A 24,270-nucleotide genomic window follows, 5' to 3' on the forward strand; every position below is an offset into this window, starting at 1 on the left:
GCATCTGTTCGATACTGACAGCTCCGAGTCGCAGTGTGTTTCTGCACCCTTGCTGTTTTTTTTGCTGCTCGATCAGTGCTTCCATGCTATGTCACAACTCTTCTCTGCGCAACTGTCTCTATCAAGGGCATACTCTTTATTTGCTTAACCAGTGTTAAACTGCAAGTTGCAATTTAATGTGAGCTAAATATTAAAAAGATACTGTCCTCATGGCAAAACTGTTAGGAAGCTTTAGCTTTGCTAAAGGAGAAACATTATACTCAGGAGAGGTGAGATCACATTCTCATGTAAATCATTGTGTTGTTTTCACAAATGAAAGTAGTTAATCATTTCATGGGAAATATGCGATAGAAAAGTCATTAAAAATATATTTAAATAAGTCGAAGCTTGATCCAATTCCAAAGCTCTGAAGTGTTCCTTGTAGGGAAGGAGAAATAAATCAACTTAAATAATATACTCATAGCAGTGCATTTAGGATACGATGCACAAACATGCCAAAATAATTTGTCTATCTATATTTTTTTAGGCTGTATTATAGAATATAATAGATTGAAAAGAGATGCAGGACATTGAACTCAGTGCCTGCTGCCCAACCTGCTGAGTTCATCCAGCTTGTTTGTACATCTTGAACTCAGTGCCTACTTTCTCCATTTGTTCCATTGATGATCGTCCTCGTGTTACAAAGGTAGAAATGAGGATGGTTGTAAAGGTTTGCAGAATATTCATGATTCTTCTCCTACAGGTAACCCCAATGTTATGCTTGTTTGGGTAACAGAAAATCTTCCTTACAGAATTCAAAAATCACTACCTAAAATTTTGAGATGTGGAAAGTAATTCACTTACATGAAATTTGTTAAATAAAACACATTTTTTGTTTTGATTAGTATTTTTGAAATAAATTGAACTGAATTGACTTTATTTCTTACATCCTTCACATACATGAAGACTAAAAATCTTTACCCTACATCTCCACCTAAATGTGCAATGTGCAATCATAGTAATTTATAATAATTTATAATAAATAGAATAGCCAATGTAATATAGAGTACACTCAAATCAGCATGAGTTCATCAGTCTGATGGCCTGGTGGAAGAAGCTGTCCTGGAGTCTACTGGTCCTGGCTTTTATGCTGCAGTACCGTTTCCCAGATGTGAATGCTGATGTGGTGCTGGAATAGATTGTGGTTGGGATGGATTCAGTTCCCAGTGACTCTACAGGCCCTTTTTACACACCTGTCCTTGTAAATGTCCTGAATCACGGGAAGTTCACAACTACAGATGTACTAGGCTGTCCGCACTACTCTCTGCAGAGTCCTTTGATTAAGGGAAGTATAGTTTTCACACCAGGCAGTGATGCAGCCAGTCCGGATGCTCCTGTAGAAAGTTCTTAGGGTTTGGGGGCCCATACCAAACTTCCTCAACCATCTGACGTGCAAGAGGTGCTGTTGTGCCTTTTACACCATACAGCTGGTGTGTACAGACCACGTGAGGTCCTCGATGATGTGGATGCCGAGGAACTTGAAACTGTTTACCCTCTCAACCCCAGATCCATTGATGTCAATAGGGGTTAGTCCATCTCCATTCCTCCTGCAATCCAAAACCAGCTCCTTTGTTTTTGCTGCATTGAAGGAGAGGTTGTCTTCTTGACACCACTGTGTCAAAGAGATAACTTCTTCCCTGCAGGCTACCTCGTTATTGTTTGAGATAAGGCCAATCAATGTAGTGCTGTCGGCAAATTTAATTAGCAGATTGGAGTTCTGAGTGACGATACAGTAATGGGTATACTGGGAGTAAAGGAGAGGACTCAGTATGCAGCCCTGAGGGGCTCCTGTATTGAGAGTCAGAGGTTTGGAGGTGAGGGAGCCCACTCTTACAACCTGCTGGTGATCTGACAGGAAGTCCATGATCCAGCTGCACAACGCAGGCTCACCACTGAAATGCTCAAAGTCAGAGCACAATTGATAAACCAGGATGTAAACATTCTCAAGGGACCCCTGAATCTTACTATTAATTTATTGAGAATAGGCCCTTTGGGCTCTTTAAGCTACACCCAGTTTAACCTGATTTAACCCTCGATTTAAACTGGCATTCTCAAGGGGGAGGGTTAGCAGCCAGAAGTCTTGGTGAATATTGGCACCAATGACATAGGTAGGAAAGGTGAGGAGGTCTTGTAGAGAGATTTCAGGGAGCTAGGTAGAAAGCTGAATAACAGGACCTCCGGAGTAGTAATCCCTGCCTGTACCACACGCCACTGAGGGTAAGAATAGGATGATTTAGCAGATGAGTGAGGAACTGGTGGAGGGGGCAGTGGCTCAATTTCTGAATGATTGGGATCTCTTCTGGAGAAAGTGTGACCTGTACAAAAGAAGTAGGTTACACCTGAACCAGAGGGGGACCTATATCCTAGCGGGCAGGTTTGCTAGAGCTGTTCTGGAAGGTATAAACTAATTTGTCAGGGGGGTGAGAACCAAAGTGATAGGCCTGAGGATGGGGTACTCACTCTACAAAGAGAGGCAGTGTGCTGTGAGACCACTAGCAAGGACAGGTTGATGACAGGGCAAACTTGCAGTTAACAGGATGAGTTAGAATGTAAAAGGGGGACAAAATCAAAATGGGTGATGAATACAGGACTGAAGGTGTTATATTTGAATACACACAGTATATGGAAGAAGGTAGATATAGGAGGGGTGATTGATAGGTTCGTAGCTTAAGGTAGAAGGTATCAATTTTAGAAAACCTAGCACTTTTATTTTTCACCCTCCCCTAGTGCTGCCACCGTGTTCTCGTGGACCTCCTTGGGTGATAAGCCTTTGAGACCAAGGTAGCGGATGACTGCACAAAGGCCGATGTTGTCCATTTTCTCAGACAATGCTTACTTTCAATTTTCAATTATCTGAAGCAGAAATACCACAAAAACTTCAAACTTTCTGCACAATCACTTAAAGAGTTGAACTGCATGTGCATGTAACGAGAGCTGTATAACTCATCTCCTTCTACCTTAGGTCACAAACTTATCAATCACCCTTGCTGTGGACCACTTTCGGGAGGTCCAAGGTGCCGATTTCTACAAACTATGCTCCAGGATCGCTGGACTAAGTGTGTAAATGTAGGAGGGGACTATGTTGAAAATAAAAGTGCTAGGTTTTCTAAAATTGACCCCTTCTACCTTAGGCCACAAACTTACCAATCACCCCTTGTACTTGTAGCATAGTTAGAGATTGGCAGGTATGATGTTGTGGGCATTGGTGAGTCATGGCTGTGGGAAGATTATACCTAGCAGCTTAACATCCACGGATACACATTGTATCGAAAGGACAGGCAGGTAAACAAGGGGTCGGCGTGGATCTGCCGTCAAAAGTGAAATCAAATCATTGGAGAAAGGGGCATGAAATCAGAAGGTGTAGAAACATTTTGAATAGAGCTACAGAGTAAAAAGACCTGGATGGGAATCACTATTTTGCATCAGTCTTCACTGTGGATGACACTAATAGTATGCTGGACATTCAAGGGTGTTGGGGGCAGAGGTGAGTGAAGTTGCCATTGCAAAGGAGAAAGTGCTTGGGATACTGAAAGGTCTCAAGGTAGATAAGTCACCTGGACAAGATAATCTACACCCTAGAGTTCTGAAAGAAGAGGTTGAAGAGACTGTGGAGGCAGTAGTAATGATCTTTCAAGAATCAATGGATTCTGGCATGGTTCAGCAAGACTGGAAAATTGCAAATGTCACTTCACTCTTCAAGAAGGGAGGGAGGCAGAAGAAAGGAAATTATAGGCCAGTTTGTCTGATCTCAGTGGTTGGAAGATGTTGGAATCAATTGTTAAAGAGATGATTTTGAGGTACTTGGAAAACCTTGCCTGATAAATCTGTTGGACTACTTTGAAGAATTGACAAGCAAGATAGACAAAGGAGAATCAGTTGATGTTGTGTAATTGAATTTTCAGGAGGCCTTTGACAAGATGCCGCACTTGAGGCTGCTTTACAAGTTAAGATCGCATGGTAACACAGGAAAGATACTAGCATGTATAGAGCATTGGCTGATTGGCATTTGACAAAAAGTGGGAATAAAGGGAGCCTTTACTGGTTGGTTCTTGATGACTAATGGTGCTCCACAGAGGTCTATGTTGGGACTGCTTCTTATTACGTTATATGTCAATGATTTGGATGACAGAACTGATGACTTTGTGGCCAAGATGGATATGATACAAAGATAGGTGTAGGGGCAGGTGATGTTGAGGAAGCAAGGAAGGTATAGAAGGACTTCAACAGATTAGGAGAATGAGTAAAGAAATGGCAGATGGAATACTGTGTGGGAAGTGTATGGCCATGTACTTTAGTAGAAGAATAAAAAGCATAGACTATTTTCTAAATGGTGAGAAAATTCAAAAATCTGGGGTACAAAGGGCCTCAGGAGTTCTTGTGCAGGATTCCCTAAAGGTCATTTTGCAGGTTGAGTCTTTGGTGAGGAAGGCAAATGCAATGTTAGCATTAATTTTAACAGGACTAGAATCTAAAAGCAAGGATGTAACGCTGAGGTTTTATAAGGCATTGGTGGGGCATTAGCTGGAGTATTGTGAAGAGTTTTGGGCCCTTTATCTAGGAAAGGATGTCCTGACATTGGAAAGGATTCAAAGGAAGTTCGCAAAATTGACATCAAGATTGAAAGGCTTATCATATGCAGAGTGTTTGATGGCTCTGAGCTAAATCTGTACACACTGGAATTTAGGGGGTTCTCATTGAAACCAAATAAATGTAGAAAGGCATCGATAGAGTGGATAGGATGTGGTGAGGAAGTCTAAGACTGGAGGACACAGCCTCAAAATAGAGGGGCATCCATTTAAAATAGAGGTTAGGAGGAATATTTTTAGTCAGAAAGTGGTGAATCTGTGGAATTTGTTGCCCTAGGTGTCTGTGGAGCACAAGTCATTGGGTATATTTTAGGCAGAGGTTGTTAGATTCTTGATTGATCAGGGCATGAAAGGATATAGGGAGCAGGCAGGAGATAAGAGCTGAAAGGGAAATGGATCAGCCATAATGAAATGGTGGAGCAGACTCAATGGGCCAAATGTTTCTGCTGTATCTTAAGGTCTTATGGTCTAATCATGGGACAAATTCCAGTGACCAATTAACCTATTAACCAGTAGGTCTTTGAACAGTGTGAGAAAAACTTAGCATCCAGAGAAAACCCACACATCCATGGAATGGATGTACAAACTCATTATAGATGAGGTCATTTGAACTCCAAACTCTGACACTCCAATCTGCGATAGCATTGCACCACTACACTACCACAGCACCCTGATGATCTTCTCTCATTTAGGAAATACCTACATGAAATTGCCAACATTTTAATGGGAGAATCTCAACCAAGAACAATACCATTGTGGAATCCTTCACTATTAATATCTTTGGGTGACCTTTGATCAGAACCTTAACTTTAAATTTTCCTCAGTTTCTCCTGACTCTGCGATGAGGAATTCAGCTTTTAAATCTTCAAAGTCTTTCCATCTTCAACAAAAATTTAGGAGTAAATAAGTGCAACTTTAACCAGCAGAAATTCTCAGCAAACTAGAGAACAGTGATAGGGAGAGAAACAGTTAGTATTTCAGGTCAATGGAAGGAATCAAACTGAAAGTCAACTTCTTAAGTGCTGCATTAGACCTTAATCTTTCAGTGCTCTTTTGCAATTCTTTTATTGCCAACTATGTTATTTACAGTACAATCTCAGATACATCATTTAGAAACTTGGGTAGGTGACCAGGAATGGAAATTCTTTTTTAAAAATGGCAATGGTTTCGATTGGCAGAGCTACCAAGTTGTGTCAAGTATTGAACTGCATATTGTCAATCCAAAAAGTGTTTTTTGACAGAATGTTGCCGGAAACTAAATAATTTCTATCAATTATTGGAGCATTTTAATTCGTGTTTTACTAACCAGCGTTAGGAGACGGCAGGCCACAACATTGAGAGGGCTGACGGCTCGAGGGACGAGCAATGCAGGTGACGGATCAACAGAAGTGAAAAGAAAGTTTTGTCAAATATTGGTTTTAAGAAAGGGAAACAATTACTTCCATTTAAAAGTGAATAAGCCTGGACTTGCAGAAAGACTATCCTGTAAATAGCTTGACATATGCAGCTATGGAAAAGATGAAGCTGTCACGAGTACCCCGTTACGTTGTTTTATACAAACTGTCTCAGACTTCCTGTTGCGCTGACGAGGGAAAGAGACGTGATATAGGGAATTGCACGAGATCATGAATCCAACTCCAGGCTCTCGTTGAAAGGAAATGTTTAAAAATCATCTTCTTATTTATATAATACAACACAAACCGCTACAAATTACAGACAATTCGAAAACAGAGTCGTTGCTGGTATTTCGCTCAAACGAGAACGTCTTGGATTTGAATTCCTCACAGATTTGGACCACCCCCACCGTTACTAATGTGGAGAGCCCTCCCCTTCGAGGGAAACAGCGCTCTCTGGAGGCCTTTGTAAGATCTGTCAGAAAGCAAAGAGAGATCCCATTTGGGGCTTAAGCTTGTTCTACCCTGACAGCTGTTTGATTACATTGTCCAACTCGTATTATTTACCTTTTTTTCTAGATAGGAATTTATTTTTATACGTAATAATGCCATTTTGTAAGAGAGTCGTGCGTCCTGTGCAAGTTTGCCGTTTGCACTGCCAGGGAAGAACGCTGTCAACCTTGGAGAATCTGCTCGATGTCTCCAGCTTTACTTTGGGAAGTGTCCTGAGGCAGCTCTCGGCTCTGGCGAAGGAAGCTGTGAGCGTGCTGGAAGAGATTGAGCTGGAGATCGGATCTGTGTGCCACCGGGCGCTGCTGCTGGAGGTCCGAATCATCGGTTTGCACAGATACGTGTCAGCCCTGTCTCTGCGACCTGCTACACCCTGTGAGTACCAGGCAACAACATCTGTCCAGCTCCTTCATTAAATGGAAGGGTGGGGCGATGTTTTCACTAGAAATCATTTGCCAAACTTTTTTCATTTATAGAGATGGAAAATCCATGTATTCGCGTATTTTGCCTGGGAACTGGAGTGTTTTGGTTTGATTTGTGATACCTCACTGATTGAATACGTTTCCTTAATTCTGTTATGTTTAATGAGCGCCGAATTGTGGCAGTTCTTGCAGGAAAACAGTAAAGGAATCACGATTACATGCTTAGATATGATGCATTATTTGTTCTATTACTTTGTGATGAATTTGTACTGTTAGGCTACTTCTGGGAATCGTTACGGGTTCAGGACTGTCTCCCGGCTGAACTATCAGCTTGGTGGAAATTTGTCCTGAATCGTGCAAGGAGGTTTGGAGACAACTTAATTTGAATATCCGGTATTCCAATTGCCATCTGACTGATTTGCTTGGCCCAGGACGCGTACAGATTAAATTTTTGATCTGCTTTGAGTTTCTCGACCTCAGCCAGATAGCGACATGGGAGAGACAGGTTACTCTAGTTCCCCAGACTACGGCTGAGAGGCAGGATTCCTGCGCTTGACAACATGCCAGTGTCTGTTGCTGACGGTGTTCAAGCTCCTGTGATGATTCCCTGTCTCTGGTAAAAGATCTGGCATGTAATCAAAGTCCACTTTCACTTGTAGGAACTAAACCCAAGGCAGCAACATCCAGTAAGTTGGAGAGACAAATGAAGAGCAAAATTGTTTTTTATTCAAGTCATTGATGTGCTGAATGGCATTATTACATGATACAATGGCACACTGGGACAGCTGTGAATTTAGGGACCCGGAGTTAACTAAAGAGCACTCTGCCTGGAGCTTGCATGTTTCTCCAAGTATTTTGGTTCCTTCCTTCATCCCAAGGATTGGCTGCACCAAATTTCCCCCAAGTGTTTTGGTGTATTATAGAATCTGGGTGAAAGTTGATGGCATTGTAGGAAGCATTAAATGGGATTATAGGATACTGGGCGGGCAGAAGAGACGGAACAGCTATACTGTACCCCTAATCAGTTGACTGGTTGCATGATAGTCTCCCCTCTATAGAAGGCATAGTAGGGCACTATGGAATAGGTTCCTTGCCTACCTCAGTTCACAAGAATTTTACAATTGAGACTGTGCCTTATCACAAGCATCACAAAGTTCAGGATCTGTGATTTGCATGTTTTTTGTTTAGCTGCATAACCAACTCCATAACATATCAAGGTTACTTTCTTCCTGCCTTAATACTGGTTGATTCAAAGGTTAAGTTCAACGTTCAAAGTAAACTTAATATCAAGGAATGTATATGTCACCGAATACTACCCTGAGATTAATTTTTGTGTAGGTATTCACAGTAAAACAAAAAAAAACACACAAAGACTGACAAATAACCAATATGCAAAAGCAGACAAACTGTTCAAATACAAACAGACACAGATAATAATGATGATAATACTGAGAATATGAGTTATAGAGTCCTTGAAAGTGAGTCCGTAGGTTGTGTTCAATGGTTAGTTCAGTGTTGTTCAAAGTGCAAAGTACAAAGTAAATTTATTATCAAAGTACATTTATGTCACCATATACAATCAGGAGATTCAATTTCTTGTGGCATACTCAATAAATCTAGTAACCATAATAAAATCAATGAAATACTGCACCAACTAGGCAAACAGCCAATGTGCAAAAGACACCAAACTGTGCAAATACACAAGAAAAAATAAATAATAATAACAAATAAACAAATATATATCAAGCAATATATATATATATATATAGCAATAAATATCAAGAACATGAAATGAAGAGTCCTTGAAATTGAGCCAATAGATTATGGGAACATTTCAGTGATAGGGCAAATGAAGTTGATGAAGTTATCCAATCTGGTTCAAGAGCCTGAAGGTTGAGGGGTAATAACTGTTCCTGAACCTGGTGATGTGGGACCTCAGGTTCCTGTACCTCCTTCCTGATGGTAGCAGTGAGAAGAAAGCATGTTCAGGGTGATAGGGGCCCTTGGTGATGGATGCTACTTTCTTATGGCAGCACTCTTTGTAGATGTGCTCAAAGGAGGGGAGGACTTTTCCTGTGATAAAGAGGGCTTCATCCACCACCTTTTATAGGCTTTTCCATTCTTGAGCATTGGTCTTTCCATATCGCGTCAGTCAGGATACTCTCCACTATGGATCAATAGAAGTTCGGTGTATTCGACTCTGCACCAGATTCAGTTGTTCTAATTTACCTTCCACACTGTGTTTACTCAAAGTCATGCAAGGTCCTCGTCCATGTTTTGAGTCTGCCCAGGTTCTACTCCTCAGTACCTTATATTAGTTCCCAGTGTGTCCATACCTTAAATTTAAAAGTCTCATCTTCTCATCTTCTTTGTTGTCCATCATTGGACATGGCAACTTCATTTGTTTAGATTCTGGGCTTCTGAATTTCTTCTTTTGTGTCTTTTCCTTTCCTCATTCCAGATACTCCTTGAAACTTCCAATCTATCTAAGATTTTACTTTATTTCAAGTTTTGTCTAGTTATGATCCTATAAGATAACCTGTGAAATTTAATTAAGGGAGCTATACAATGGGGGGATATTATTGGTGAACTTAACATTGGTATTTTTGCTGCATTGGAATCCTTCTCCCTAAAGTTGCTGGATGTGAATCATCCAAAGGCAGAAATCAGTTGATTGAAGTGAGCAATAGAAATAAAACTATCACCCTTGAGTGGAAAGTTCAAAGTTTAAAGTACCAGTGTATAAACGTGATGCTGCCTATACTTCCCATTGGTGTATCCGTTATTAATATTTTTGAACTCCTATTCAAATGAGCTATTTTTGCCAGTAATTGCATCCTATATTGCAGCATTAACATGCGTCAACAAAGCTGAAGAGTTGCAGCATAGCTTCCCTCCCCAAAATTCCGAACCTTCAATTTTGAAGCATCAATTCTTTACACTGTAAATATTAATGAGAACAAAAGCAGATGTCAGTTATTTTAAATCTGAAACATCAAAATACATAGAAAGTACAAGCTGGAAACAGGCCATTTCACTTGACCAGGCTAAGATGGTGCTTGTCCTCCACTGAGCTGCAGGTTTAGTCCAATCCGTTGTGTCTGTCCTGCTATATCACCTCATCACCCTTCTTTCAATTACTGATCTAAGCTTTAACTGCATGTTGGACTGCTCCTTCCATCTGTCATAAACTCCAGTCATCCATCCATAACCTCACTGTGCTTCACACACAAAATGCTGGAGGAACTCAGCAGGCCTGGCAGGATCTGTGAAAAAGAGTACAGTCGACATTACGGGCCGAGACCCTTTTGCAGAACCTGCCGAAGGGTTTTGGCCCAAAACATTGACTGTACTCTTTGCCATAGATGCTGCCTGGCCTGCTGAGTTTCTTCAGCAATTTGTGTGTGTTGCTTTGGATTTCCAGTATCTGCAGATTTTCTCTTGTTTGGGACCTCGCTGTGCTTGTTGCTTTTATTCTCTTTCTTAAACTTCTGCTTTTCTACCATGATCAATGTTTCCTTGTTTTGGTCTGTTCATCACTGGAAGATTTCTCTTTATCTTTACTATTCCCTTTATAATTTTAAACACTATCAGATCACTATTATAGGTAAAAGGACCACAACTATTACATGTTTCTTTATATTTACTGTATATTTTTTGTTGTACAGGTAGTATCTACAGTCTATTCTCTATTGTTTCAACATATCTTCTATAACTAACACAAAGCTTTCATTTTGATTTATTATTACATTTAAAATGTTATGATAATACCACTTTATAGTATTTGCTTATTGGGCAGATCCACTTAAGATGTTCGTTGAATCATCAGAGAAACTCAGAAAGAGATGAGCTGCAAAATAGCATCTGTGAAAAGAATAATTCAAGTACAGTTGCAAGGATGGATTATGTACATGTCATTTGGACAGAAGGAAAACAAATGGAAAATCCCAAAGAGCCTAGAGCTCTGGACACTTTGACTCCATGATCATTTTCCCATGAAACATGCAACATCTGTTCATATCTTCCCACACCATTTCCCTAGCTTCTGTGATTCAGCAGTTTTCATGTGTTATATATGCTGAACATTTTTTTAGTCTCCTCGATATTGGGAGACTCAAGGCACATTGCCAAGCCCTTCCTTTCTGTCTACGCTTTCTGTCTGAATTTGTGGCTTTGTACATACAGTCTTATTCCCCAACCCCACTTCAGCAATTGTTTCTGGCCTCTCCCACTGTTTCTTTCCCTGGACATTCTGCCATTCAGCTTGTTGATTATTGACTTTCAGCACCCTGTTTTCTCAGAAGTGGGAGGTGTTGGGAATACATCTGGATGGAGGATTATTACTGAAAATTTTATTGCACATAACATGTAGTTCTGACCTTTCAGTTTTGGAATGGTGAGGTGCCTGTGTTTGAATTAACAGTTTTGTTTAAATTTTGATCATCCATTCCAATTTCATTGCTGTTACCTCTTTCTGATTCATTCACAAGTACTTATCAGATTTGATTTTGATGCCTTGATTAGTTGCATATTCTTCATTGCTTTAGTTCATAATCATTTGTTGTCCTATGGCAGCTTAGGGAAGTGAACTTTGCAAGTCATCCACAAATTTATTCTTGTTCTGGATTTTCAGAAACTATTGTTTAATTCTTTGACTTATCCCTATTGGGACTCTAAGTTTCTGACTTGTGAATATTTCATAATTCACGTTGACAGGGCTTGTTTTTCTGCAATTTTGATGTGGGATTGAAGATGGAAACATTACTCCTTTTTTAACTTTCTGCATGAAACTTGGCTTGAGTCAGACTTTCAGCATTTTCTACTTCATGTAGATTTCCAACATCAACTTTTTCTTCTATACAAATTTCCCTTTAAATTTTTGATTATAAGCATTTAGCTTTGTTACCATTATAAACATATTCTAAAACAGGACTTACAGGTAGTAGTGCTTTAAACCCTTTCTTAACATGGTTACTTGATCTTACATGATTGAACAAAAAAGTTATTAAAAATTAAGTTAACTAACTAGTAAATAATAGGTCAACATCACTTGGACTGATGAAATCACTGCATCATCTCTATAGTCTATTCAGTTAATTCTGATTGCAGGTAACACCTGGAACATACCTTTCATTGAGAAATGTGATGATCTTCAAAAAGCTGATACTTTTTATGTCTTGAACTGCTTGAATTTCCAGCATCTGCAGGTTTCCTCGTGTTTGACTTTTTATGTCTATATTTTTTACATTAACAGGGAGAGGGGAGAGCAATACCTAAAGTGGAGACCATGATCTTCTCTCAAATCATTATAGCCTCACTGAAAGCATATACATTTTACACCTTAAGCTCAAAGTATTAGGTCTAAATGCAAATGCAGTAAAAAGTTTATGATATATTTATGATATATTATTTTAGAACTTTTGCTAACAAATTCACAATCTAAAAGCTGCAAGAACTCATGTTTAGATCACCACTGCGTGATGAGCATAATGAAGTTAAATCCTATATCCCCAAGAAATGACCATGTGTTTTGTGATTCACAATTAACCCAACCTCATTACAAGCATTATGCCAACTTCATGCTGCTTGCTTATTTCAATGATTTCAATGTCAGCCTGTGGAAAGTCAACACTAAGAGTCACGGCCAGAGGGCTAGACTGCAGTGTCACAAAAAGTTCAGTGACCTCATACAAGTGGCCAGAATCCAGGATGCATCGACATGTGTCATGTCCCCATCACTGAGCCACTGTATTGCCTAATCCATTACACCAACAGCACCTGTAACAGAAGTCATTCAGCAAGTTCAGGGTCACTAGCTTCACACCATTATGATTATGAGCACCATTCTCACAGCCCTCAAATTTTTGTACATCATCATCTATTCATTTGTATTACCTGCATCACCCAGACTCACTGCACATCACTCCCTGGAAATGATTCCGCTCTTTTGAAAGCAATTGGAAGCAGTGGGACCTAACTGGAGCTGGGAGCATGTTCTAAGCCCACTGCGGGAAGTGGTTCCATCTCTTATTGTGTTGGCTGTCGCTGATTAGAGTTGAAGCCAATGGAGAAGACAGGATCCTCCGAAATAGTTGTCCTCCTTTCTTCCCACCTCCCTTACCATGTGCTCTCTTCTGTTTATAAATGATAATGGTATTTCTTACTCTGCCTGTTGCCCTCTATCATGACTTAATGCTTTCATGTACTAAGGCACTCAGTATCACACCTAAAACTACCAGTTCAGGCACTGCGACTGAGCATAATTTTAAGGATTTCTCTGATTATCAGTCAGTGATTGTCATTTAGTTGCAAGTGGCCTTCAGTGCAGTCTCTGGCATTAGTTGACACACAGTTGTGCTCTTAACATGAGCAGCTACTCCAAAATGGTACTGATAATTGCATTTCTTCAAAAGTGAGGTTTAAGTGCCGATCTGTACCACTTTAACCAGCTTCATCTGCTGAAACATCCTGCATGCTCTTGCAGCTTTCTACGTCATTCTGATTGGGAGAAGGAAATGAACAAGGAAATACATTCCTGCTCACTCTGCTGCATTCTTTTCTGGAAACCTCTTTTCTGGCTGAATGACACATCAGAGCAAGCCTAAGATTTGTTTTAATATCTGTCAGGGTTAACTGAAAAAAGGACAAAAGGTGTGTTTACATACTGTTTTCCCAATCAGAGGACATTCCAAAGGGTTTAATTCTTAACTTATTTATCCCTGTTAGTGTTACACTGAGCTTGTTCTTTCTTTGGGGTTTTTCCAACTCAGATTGTCACTTCCATTTCGTTCTTGTGCTTCGTCATCTCTTATATATTTGATTGTCTGACTTTGAAAGCTATTCCTTTCCTGATGCAGTTCTAGGCCAAAAGGAGGACAAGGAAAAGTTTAGTGAAGCATTGATAATTGTAGTATTAATTTCAAATTGAGAAGGAGATGAGAGGGGGAGCATAAGAGCATTGGATATAAAGTACTAGTGGCACGATATCTGGTATTCTTGCATTCTATCCAAAATAGGAGAGAACAACTGCAGGGTCTAGCATATAAAAGCAAGGGTGTAATGCTAAGGATTTATATGGCACAAGTGAGGCCTCACTTGAGCATTGTGAGCAGATTTGGGTCCTCTGTCTGAGGAAGGATGTGCTGACATTGGAGAGGGTTCAAATGATTCTGGGATCGGAAGGCTTAACATATGAGGAGCATTTTATGGCTCTGGGCCTGTACTCACTGGAATTCAGAAGAATGGGGGGGGGGGGAGGATCTCAGTGAAACTCATCAAATGTTGAAAGGGCTCAATAGAGTGGATATAGAGAGGATGCTTCCTATGGTGGGAGAGTCTGAGTCCAGAGAACATAGCCATAGAATAGAGGGACGTCCATTGAAAATGGAGATGAGAAGGAATTTCTTTAGCCAGAGAGTGGTGCGTCTGTGGAATTCTTTGCCACATGTAGCTGTGGAGACCATGTCATGAGGTATATTTAAGGCAGATTCTTAATTAGTCAGGGCATGAAGGGATATGGGGAGAAGGCAGGAGATTGGGGCTGAGAGGGAAATGGATCAGCCATGATGAAATGATGGAGCAGACTCGATGAGCCAAATTCTGTTCCTATATCTTAGGGTCTTATGGTCTCTTCGGATATGGAAGTACAGTTTAAGCTTTGGGAGAATTTGATTCTGAGTAGGGGTGCTGAGAGATGACAAAGAATTAAAGATTTTTAGGATTCTGTGAAAAATTATTAAGCTGAACTCGTGACAATTTTTATTTAATTGTACTGTAAGTGGAGAAGAAATATGCATTGATCATGCTGTGATACTACTTGTACCCAGAGTTGTTCTCATCTTTAATAAACTTTTTAGATGATATACATCAACTGCATAACTTACATCACAGATTGGAAGTGGTTATTTTCTCAGTTGGAACATTGGAAGAACATAAAATAAATGAAAGGGTCTTTCAAGGCTGCTTTACTGATCAATAGCATGATGTGAAAGACTGATTATTTTAGACAGGAGGTCTCCTGAATATAAAATTAAATTCAGCTGGAACTAGCTAAGCACAACTAAAGTGAACCTGACCCAAACCCGAGGAATTATTGTTTTCTGGATATTGACCTCTGAGCTGGCACATATAGTCTGCACCTGCTGTGCTCACAACAGGTGTGCCAGCTCCAGATCACATCGGGCAGAGGGCAGAAAAGTTAGCAGATAGTTTAAAAGCCAAGGGATAAAGATTTAAAAAACTGGGCAAAAGAAAGAGGAGTTTGTTCAGAAAACATTCTTTCATTTGAGAGAAATAGGAACTGGAATTCCTTCACAGGAGAAGTGGTGGAAACAGAAGCAATTTGTGTCCCCAAAGGAAACTAGATAGGGACAGAGTGACTTTTAGGGCTATGGGGAATGAGCAAGGGAACAGGGCTTCTAGAGATAAACACACATCTGGGATGTAACAATATTGTGATTCTACTTTTGCTGTTTCTGTACTCCTACAGTCCCCTGTGTGTCTAAATACCAATCACTGTCTCACTTACATAAGTAATTTCTGAACATTCAAAGCCCAAAGAAGTTTGTTCTTCTGTGTTACTCCTGGATGGCAGATTCCTCTGTGAGGTTATATGTTCTAGTTCTGAATTTGCAGCTGGAAATAATTCTCCCAGCATCTGCTCTGTCAATTCTTTAAGAATTTTATATGGCTCAGTGAATTACCCTTGCATTCTTTGTTCCAAGGCACATAACCTATTCCAAAGATGGGAAACTGGTTACACAAAATACCAATAGGACAGCCCACCCCCACACTTGCCAAGTTTGATCATCTGGCTGTATATTTATTCCCAATATCTAGGTAGAGATTGTGGACTGCGGCACTAGTGATGATGGTCAAGGGATGCAGAGGACCATTTAGAGGACTGCTTTGAATGAGTGAACTGGACCATATTCATGCATTCATCTTCAGATCTGAATGCAAATGCCATGGTTGTCACTGCTTTCATTGAGACTGATGTGAATGAGTGTGTGCCTTTGAGAGTGTACTGAGTCTTTCCAAGCACGAACCAATAGATTTATAGTCTGCTGAGAGTTAGATCTGTAGTGTTCATGGTTGTTAATTCAGAATCCTACAAGAGGTCCAGGTACAACCTACAGAAAGCATTGTGAGAGTGAAAAGGTAACTCTGAGTGAAGCTGGAGACAGAATTGGATACACGGCAGCGGTGACAGTTTGCATTGTCATTGAGTTCTATACGAGAAAACCTAACAATATAAATGACCATGATACTTCACTTCCCGATGTGCTCAACACCTTTATGCACATTGTTAAAATGGAGAATACTACTACACCTGTGCAAATTCCCATAACATCCAGCAACCCGGTGAACTTTGTTTTGATGGCTGATGTCTGAATGTCTTTCAAGAGGGTGAACCCATGCAAGGTGCCAGGCCCTGACCGTGTACCTGTCAAGGTGTTAAAAACCTGTGTTGAACAACTGGCTGGAGCATCTACAACCTCTAACTCATGGGTTCAGAGGCTCGCACCTGCTTCAAAAGGGTAGCAACCATTCTGGAACCCAGTGTGAACTGACTTGATGATTATTGCCCAGAAATACTCAAATCTAATGTAATGAAGTGCTTTGGCTGTCTGAGCAAAGATCTAGTCCCGCTGCAATTCACCTACCACCACAACAGGTCTACAACGGATGTAGTTAAACTGGCTCTCCACTCTGCTTTGGTTAACCACCTGGACAGCCACAGGCTATTTTTATTGATAACAGCTTGCATTCAACATCATCATATCCTCAGTACTAATAATGAAGCTTCAAAACCTGGGCCTCCATACCTCCCTATGCAAATAGATCCTTTGCTTCCTTATTGGGATACTATAGTCAGTGCAGATCGATGATAACATCTTCACCTCGATAATAATCAACACATGTACACCTCTATGAAGCATGCTTAGCACACTCCTCTCTCTACATTTCTGACTGACTAAGCTCAAGTGCCATCTATAAATTCACTGCTGAATCTACCGTTGTTGGTAGAATCTCAGATGGTGATGGGGAGGCTTACGGCAGATTGATGAGACTGCCTGGTTGAGTGATGTCACAACTTCACACTCAAAGTCAGCAAGACCAGGCAATTGTCTATAGGCTTCAGGATGAGTGAGTTGGGAAAATATACACTAGTCCTCATGAAGGTATGAGCCGTGGAAAGGGTGAACAGCTTCATGATCCTAGGCGCTAATATCTCAGATGGTCTATGCAGAGCCCAGCACATCGATGCAATCGTGAAAAAGGCAGGCCAATGGGTCCACTTCATTAGGAGTTTGAAAAGATTTTTTTATGTCCCCAAAGCTTCTTATAGATTTTTATAGATGTACAGTGAAGGGAATTCTGGTTGCATCATTCTGACCCTCTAATGCACATGATCATAAGAGGCTGCAGAAGGTCATAGACTGTGCCAGCTCCATCACAGACACAACCCTCTCCACTACTGATGTGGTGCTTGAACAAGGCATTAAAGTCCTTTGCCATCCAGGACATGCCCCCTTCTCATTACTACCATCAGGGAGTGGGTATTCGAGCCTGAGGAGCTGCACTCAGTTATTCGGAACAGTTTCTTACCCTTCACAATCAGAGCTTTGAATGGCCCGTGAACCCATGTTATTCTTTTTTTTTTTTTGCTTTATGTATTCATTTTATAAAATCAAGATTTTTATGCCTTTGCACCATACTGCTGCTACAAAAACGACAAATTTAATGTCAGATGTCCATGCTAATAAATTTTGATTCTCATTCTTATTCATACGCATACTGTGGAAGAGATCCCAGATATTAACTGCAATTTCTGGCCGCAGACTGCAGCCCAGTAAATAAACCTTCACAATTTCTGGGAGGGAAATCAAACCAGAGTAATGAAATCTCTGACCACAGTCATACAGTGGGTTGGAACTTGCTGGGAGCTGTGGTTAATTTGCGACAATGACCGATACTTACTGTCCAGCTGCTCACCACCTGCTCAACAATGTATGTTAAAATATGTCAGGTTAGATGATATCCTGTGCGGGATGTACCCACACCTTAATATTTATAGTTTTTTCCACTTTTCCTGTGTCGTATTAACATTTCATCTTCTGTTTTTATCACATAATGCTGCCTAAAGACTTATTCTGCAGTGCCTTTTGACAATACATTTCCATTCACTAGCTCACGTGTGACTTTTCACATCAATGCAAACACACATAAATGAACATACATTTCAGAAGTACAAAGTATTTTGGCAGTACCACCAACTCCATGATGTCTAATGTTTTGGTTAAGGATAGTGAAACCAATCTTAAGGCTTTAAAATTATGTTACTTACAGTAAGTAACAGACACGTTAGACCTTTGGTCACATTCCACAAGCTGGAGGTCAAGTTATCAAATACGTTTCTCTCATGAAGGTTCAATGGCAAGAGCACAGATATTTCAAAGGGGAATTGTTCATCCCAAATCTTCACCACATTGTAATATGATTTCAAAACACCAAAATGCTGGCAGAACTCAGCAGGCCAGACAGCATCTATGGGAGGACATAGTGACGACGTTGCGGGCCGAAACCCTTCATCAGGAGTGAAGTGTTTATTTTTTTCCAGCATCTGCAGATTCACTCATGTTGTAATATGATTTCATCTTAGTTGAGAGCCTTGGAAGAAGTTTTACTGATCTCATCTATTTTTCATATTATCTGGATTAGATATTCCCACTTAGCCCATGTGGAAAAGCATAACGAAGAAAAAAATCTCATTGGAAGGCTTTCCATGCAAGGCATTATGAGACACAATTGCATTTTTTCACATAAGGGTACAAACATTCCAGATCGAAACTACTTTTTACAGTTTCAGAATACCGGCAGTCCATTTAAAATTCATAAACCATGTGCACTGGCTTAAAGTGACCAAATCTATTCACACTTTCAGATTTGATATGATGTTCCTAGATTGTAACTTGAAGTAAGATTCAATCTGAAGCGGTTCAAATCCAAACCATCACTCAAGTAGTTCAAAATGAATCATTGAACAAACATGTACAGAAAAAGGGTTTGTTCAGGAGAAGGTGCATCCGAGCTATTCGTGTTGCAAATACTTTATGCTTTTACTCAGTTTGGAATTCAAATACATGTTCCTATAAACTTCCAATTTCAGGTAGCCACAACCTTGGAGATCTCCTCCCACCATACATTCACTTGTTCATCTTGTTAACTTCTCCCCTTGTTCACCTTACCTCATTTCATCACCTATTTGACTTCCACCACCTCATTTCCTCTGTCCATCATCCCCTCATCTGGTTCCACTTATTACCTAAGAGCCTTTATCTCATCCTCCATTTGTACTGGCAAACTTTCCTCTTCCTTCTCAGTCCTGATGCAGGACTTTGACCCAAAGCATTGACATATACCTTTTGCCTCAACAGAACTGGCTTGATTCGCAGAGATCTTCCTGCATTCTGTTTTATGTTTTCGCCCATCTTTGCAACAGCGTCATTGACTTCCAAATCAACAGATTGCAATCAGCAAGGATAGACAGCAACGCCTCTTCCACAATTAACCTCAGAACTTGTTCCTCAGAAGACTGCATCCTGAGCACCCCCTTTACTACCTATACACTCATGACTTAATGGCCAGAGTCTTCTCTTTCTACAAGGTTACAGATGATACCACCATAGTGGGCCAAATCTCAAATAGCAATGAGTACAAAATAGAGAGCCTAGCTACAAGAACTCATAGCAATAACTATTTCTTTAATGTCAGCAAAACAAAAGAGCTGGTCATTGACTTCAGGAAGAGGGATGGTGCACATGTTCTTGTTTGTATCGATGGTGTGGAGACAGCGAGGGTTGAGAACTTCAAGTTCTTAGGAATAGCCTTTCCTGGCCCAACCACGTTGACATCATGATCAAGCAAATGCACCAAAACCCCCTCCTGGTTTCACCTATCACCTTGTGTTCCTTCCCTCCCCCCAACTTCTAATTCTGACTGCTCATCTTTTTTTCTCCATTCCTGATAAAGGGTCTCGGCCCGAAACATCTGCTGTACTCTTTCCGATAGATGCTGCCTGGCCTGTTGAGTCCCTTCAGCATTTTGTGTGTGTTGCTTGGATTTCCAGCATCTGCAGAGTTTCTCTTGTTTATCAACACCTCTGCTTTCCTAAGAGTCTAAAGAACTTCAGCATGTCCTCATTGACCCTCACCAATTTTTGTCCATGCATCCTATCCGGACACAGCTCAACACATCACAAACACCAGCATACCCTCCATGGATTCTGTCCATACTTCACATTGCCTCAGTAAAGCAGCCACTATAAAGAAAGATCCTTCCCACCCTAGCTACTCTCCCTTCTCACCCCTCCTCTCCCATTGGGAAGAAGGTAAAAAAATCCAAAATGCATATACCACTGGATTCAAGAACAGCTTGTATTCTTCTGTTATAAGACAAGATAAGATGGACTCTTGATCTTACAGTCAATCTCGTCATGGCCTGGCACTTTATTGTCTGCCTGCACTGCTCTTTCTAGTTAACTATAGCACTTTATTTTGCATCCTGTTATTACCTGTACTTCCTTGAAATACTGATGTGATGAAATGCTCTGTATGCATGGCAAGCAAAACAAAGTTTTTCCACTGTTTTTTGCTACATGCAACAATAAGAAACTTTGAAATTTCCCTCACAAGGATCGTTTAGTGTCCAAGTGTTTTACTGAGTTCAAGCACCCTTTATTGATACAGTCCTTAAAAGCACCTTCCTGAAATGTGGGAAAGAGCTGAAGTATTTCTTCCATCTCTGTAATCCCAAGACTTGTTGAAGGTTCAGCAGATGGACTAATCAGAGTATGCATATACAAATGTTAGTTTAAAGGATTAGGTGTAAATAATAATATTTTGAGGAGTGCAATGCAAACTTCAAGTTTGGAAGATCATAAGGTCACCCTGCAGGATGTAATTTTGACACTCAATGTGAAGCACGGTTATTTTTATATTTTTACTTTTATTGAAGGTAGTGATGCTAACTGCAATTGCTGCAAGTTATGCTGTAAGTACTTATGGCTAGCGGATACATTTCTATCTCAGCGATATTTATTTTTGTAGAGATACAGCACAGTAAGAGGTCCTCCCTTCCTAATGAGCCAGCACAGCCCAAATATACCCATCTGGCCGATTAACCTACCAACCTGTACACCTTCGGAACGTGGGAGGGGACTAGAGCACCCAGAGAAACCCGCAAGGCCATGGGGAGAATGTAAAAACTCCTTACAGACAGTGGTGCAATGGAACCCATGTCACTGCTGCTATACCACTGTTCTGCCCCAGTATTTTGTCATTAATAATCAAATGAATAAATAATTTAGTTGATTTCAAGAAAGGTAAGAAGATAAGGAAGATGTAAAATCTCTTGGGTATAGAAGTGTCAGCAATTTGTTGCTTTCACACCTGGAACGTGCCTTACTTGGATGACTGCACATCCCATGGGAAAAACAAAGAAAGCCAACACATAAATCTATTACTTGGATGTGTCTACAGACTTCAAAAGTGTTTGCTGTCATAGTTTGGCTGGAGTCAAGGTGAATCAAAATCATCTAAGTCATCAGAATCAGGTTTAATAGCACTGGCATATGTTGTGAAACTTGTTAATTTTATGTCAGCAGTACAATGCAAATACATGATAAAAATAGAAAATAACTGAATTACAGTAGGTTTATATGTGCATATTAAATAGTTAATTTTAAATAAGCAGTGCAAAAACAGAAATAAAAAAGTAATGAGGTAGTGTTAATGGGTTCAATGTCCTTTTAGAAATCGGATGGCAGAGGGGAAGAAGCTGTTCCTGAATCGCTGAGTGTGTGCCTTTGGACTTCTGTATCTCCTTCCTGATGGTGACAATGAGAAGAGGGCATGTCCTAAGCTATTGTGGGTGGGCCCTGAATGTTCTTCAGAGATACTTATTCCACTTGGTTCATCACACCTGTTTTTTAATTGACGTACAGCGCAGAATAGACCCTTCTAGCCCTTTGAGCCACCCCGCCCAGATTTAACCCTAGAATAATCATGGGACAATCTACAGTGATCAATTAACCTACTAACTGCTCCGTCCTTGGAATGTGGGAGGAAACTGGAGGACCTGGAGGAAATGTACGGTGGCGGAAATTGTACTCAGGTCACCTGTATTGCAAAGCGTCCTACTAAGCACTGCATTACTGGGTTACCTACACATGATCAAATCAGGCAACACCCTGTACTTCACTCAGACAGGAATATACAGATCAAAAGAAGTCCCCTTGAACAGACTTTGGAAACCCTTTCCCTTCTTTGTTCTTTCCATTATTTCTATTCAAGTCCATGTCTATATTTTATTATCACCTTCAGCACACATATGGTTAAATTAATCTGTAACTTGAAAACCTTTGTACGCATTTTCCATGTGTTTAAGAATTAGAGAAATATTTTACCAGTCAATGTTTTGGCCAAGACCCTTCATCAGGACTGGAAAGGAAAGGGGAAGAAGCCAGAATAAGAAGGTGGGAGAGGGGAAGGTGTACAAGGTGGCAGGTGAGGGGGAAGATCGATCGGTGGAAAAGGGGAGGATGAAGAGGGAAGCTGGGAGATGATAGGTGAAGAAGGAAAAGGGCTGAAGAAAAAGGAATCTGATAGGAGAGGAGAGAGAGTGGACCAGGGGAGAAAGGGGAAGAAGAGCAGCACCAGAGTGAGTTGATGGGTAGGTGAGGTGATGAGAAGGGATAAGAGGGGTTTGGGAAATGGAAAAGAGAGACGGGGGAGGATGGAGAAATTACAGGTACTGTTCTTTAGAGAAATCAATGCTCATGCTGTCAGGTTGGAGGGTACCTAGATGGAATATGAGGTGTTGCTCTTCCAGCCTGAAACTAGCCTCATCATGGCAGTAGAGAAGGCCATGGACTGACATGTCAAAATCAGAGTGGGAAGTAGAATAAAGATGGATGGTCACCAGGAAATTCTACCTGCTGTGCTGGATGGAGCAAAGAAGCTTGACAAAGCAGTTCCTCAATCTATGTTGGGTCTCACTAATATAGATGAGGCCACACTGGCAGCATCGGATACAGTAGATGACCCTTACAGACTGGAAGAGGTGTTTCTGGCCTCCCTTATTTTGGTCACACCCCACATAGATTGGAACACAGCTTCATTGAGAACCTTCTGTCCATTCGCCAAAACAGGTGGGATTTCCCTGTGACCATCCATTTTAATTCTACTTCTACTACTCATTCTGACGTGGTAGTCCATGGCCTCCTCTCACCTGGGTTCAACTATCACCTGCCACGTTGTATTCTTACCCCACTGCCCACCCTCTTATTCTGGCTTCCATCCCGTGCCTTCCCAGTCCAGATGAAGGGTCTTGGCCCGGAATGTTAACTGGATTCCTTTCCATTGATGCTATTTGACCTGTTGAGTTTCTCCAGTATTTTGTGTGTTGCTCTCCATTTCCAGCATCTGCAGAATGTCTTGTGTTTAAACTGTTCTATCACTCGCCTTTTCTATAGGGAGCAACATCATGTACAAGCAACACACACAAAAAGCTAGTGGAATGCAGCAGGCCAGGCAGAATCTATAGGAAGAAGTACAGTCGACGTTTTGGGCCAAGACCCTTCGTCAGGACTAACTGAAAGAAGAGATAGTAAGAAATTTGAAAGTGGGAGGGGGAAGGGGAGATCCGAAATGATAGGAGAAGACAAGAAGGGGAGGGATGAAGCTTGGAGCTAAAAAATTGATTGGCAAAAGGGATACACAGCTGGAGAAGGGAAAGGGTCATGGGATGGGAGACCTAGGGAGAAAGAAAGTGGGAGGGAAGCACCAGAGGAAGATGGAGAGCAGGGAAGGAGTGATTGTTAGGGGGGCAGAGAGAGAAAATTTTTCAGCTCTTAGCTTCATCCCTCCCCTCCTGTCTTCTCTTATCATTTTGGATCTCCTCCTCCCCCTCCCCCTCCCACTTTCAAATCTCTTAATATCTCTTCTTTCAGTTAGTCCTGATGAAGGGTCTCGGCCCGAAACATCGACTGTACTTCTCCCTATGGATGCTGCTTGACCTGCTGCATTCCACCAGCATTTTGTGTGTGTTGCTTGAATTTCCAGCATCTGCAGATTTCCTTGTGTTTGTGTTTTTAGAATCATGTACAATGCGCTTTATCAACAAAAATATATTTAATACAATTTATAAGGTATAGTGAATGACTTATTGCGTGCGAATAGTTCTAAAGGCATTTTAGAGATGAACTGTAAATGCTGGCTATGTTAGCAATGCTCACCATTGCAACAATGAATAAAT

At 40.8% G+C, this 24,270-nt stretch overlaps 1 protein-coding gene across 4 annotated transcripts in view; it reads left to right on the forward strand.

Moving 5' to 3' along the window:
• nhsl2 (NHS-like 2) overlaps positions 1-24,270 on the forward strand; it is a 431,863-nt gene that overhangs the window by 64,549 nt on the left and 343,044 nt on the right. For 3 of the 4 annotated variants that reach the window (XM_059977083.1, XM_059977084.1, XM_059977088.1), the window contains exon 1: positions 6,493-6,904. The exons of the other annotated variant lie outside the window; for it this stretch is intronic. In XM_059977083.1, the coding sequence (XP_059833066.1) occupies positions 6,625-6,904 (280 nt within the window). In that variant the 5' untranslated portion in view covers positions 6,493-6,624. Of the gene's footprint in view, positions 1-6,492; positions 6,905-24,270 lie in introns of those variants that run through there. 4 annotated transcript variants of the gene reach the window in all.

Source organism: Hypanus sabinus, chromosome 8 (assembly GCF_030144855.1).
Source record: "Hypanus sabinus isolate sHypSab1 chromosome 8, sHypSab1.hap1, whole genome shotgun sequence".
Classification (NCBI taxonomy): domain Eukaryota; kingdom Metazoa; phylum Chordata; class Chondrichthyes; order Myliobatiformes; family Dasyatidae; genus Hypanus; species Hypanus sabinus.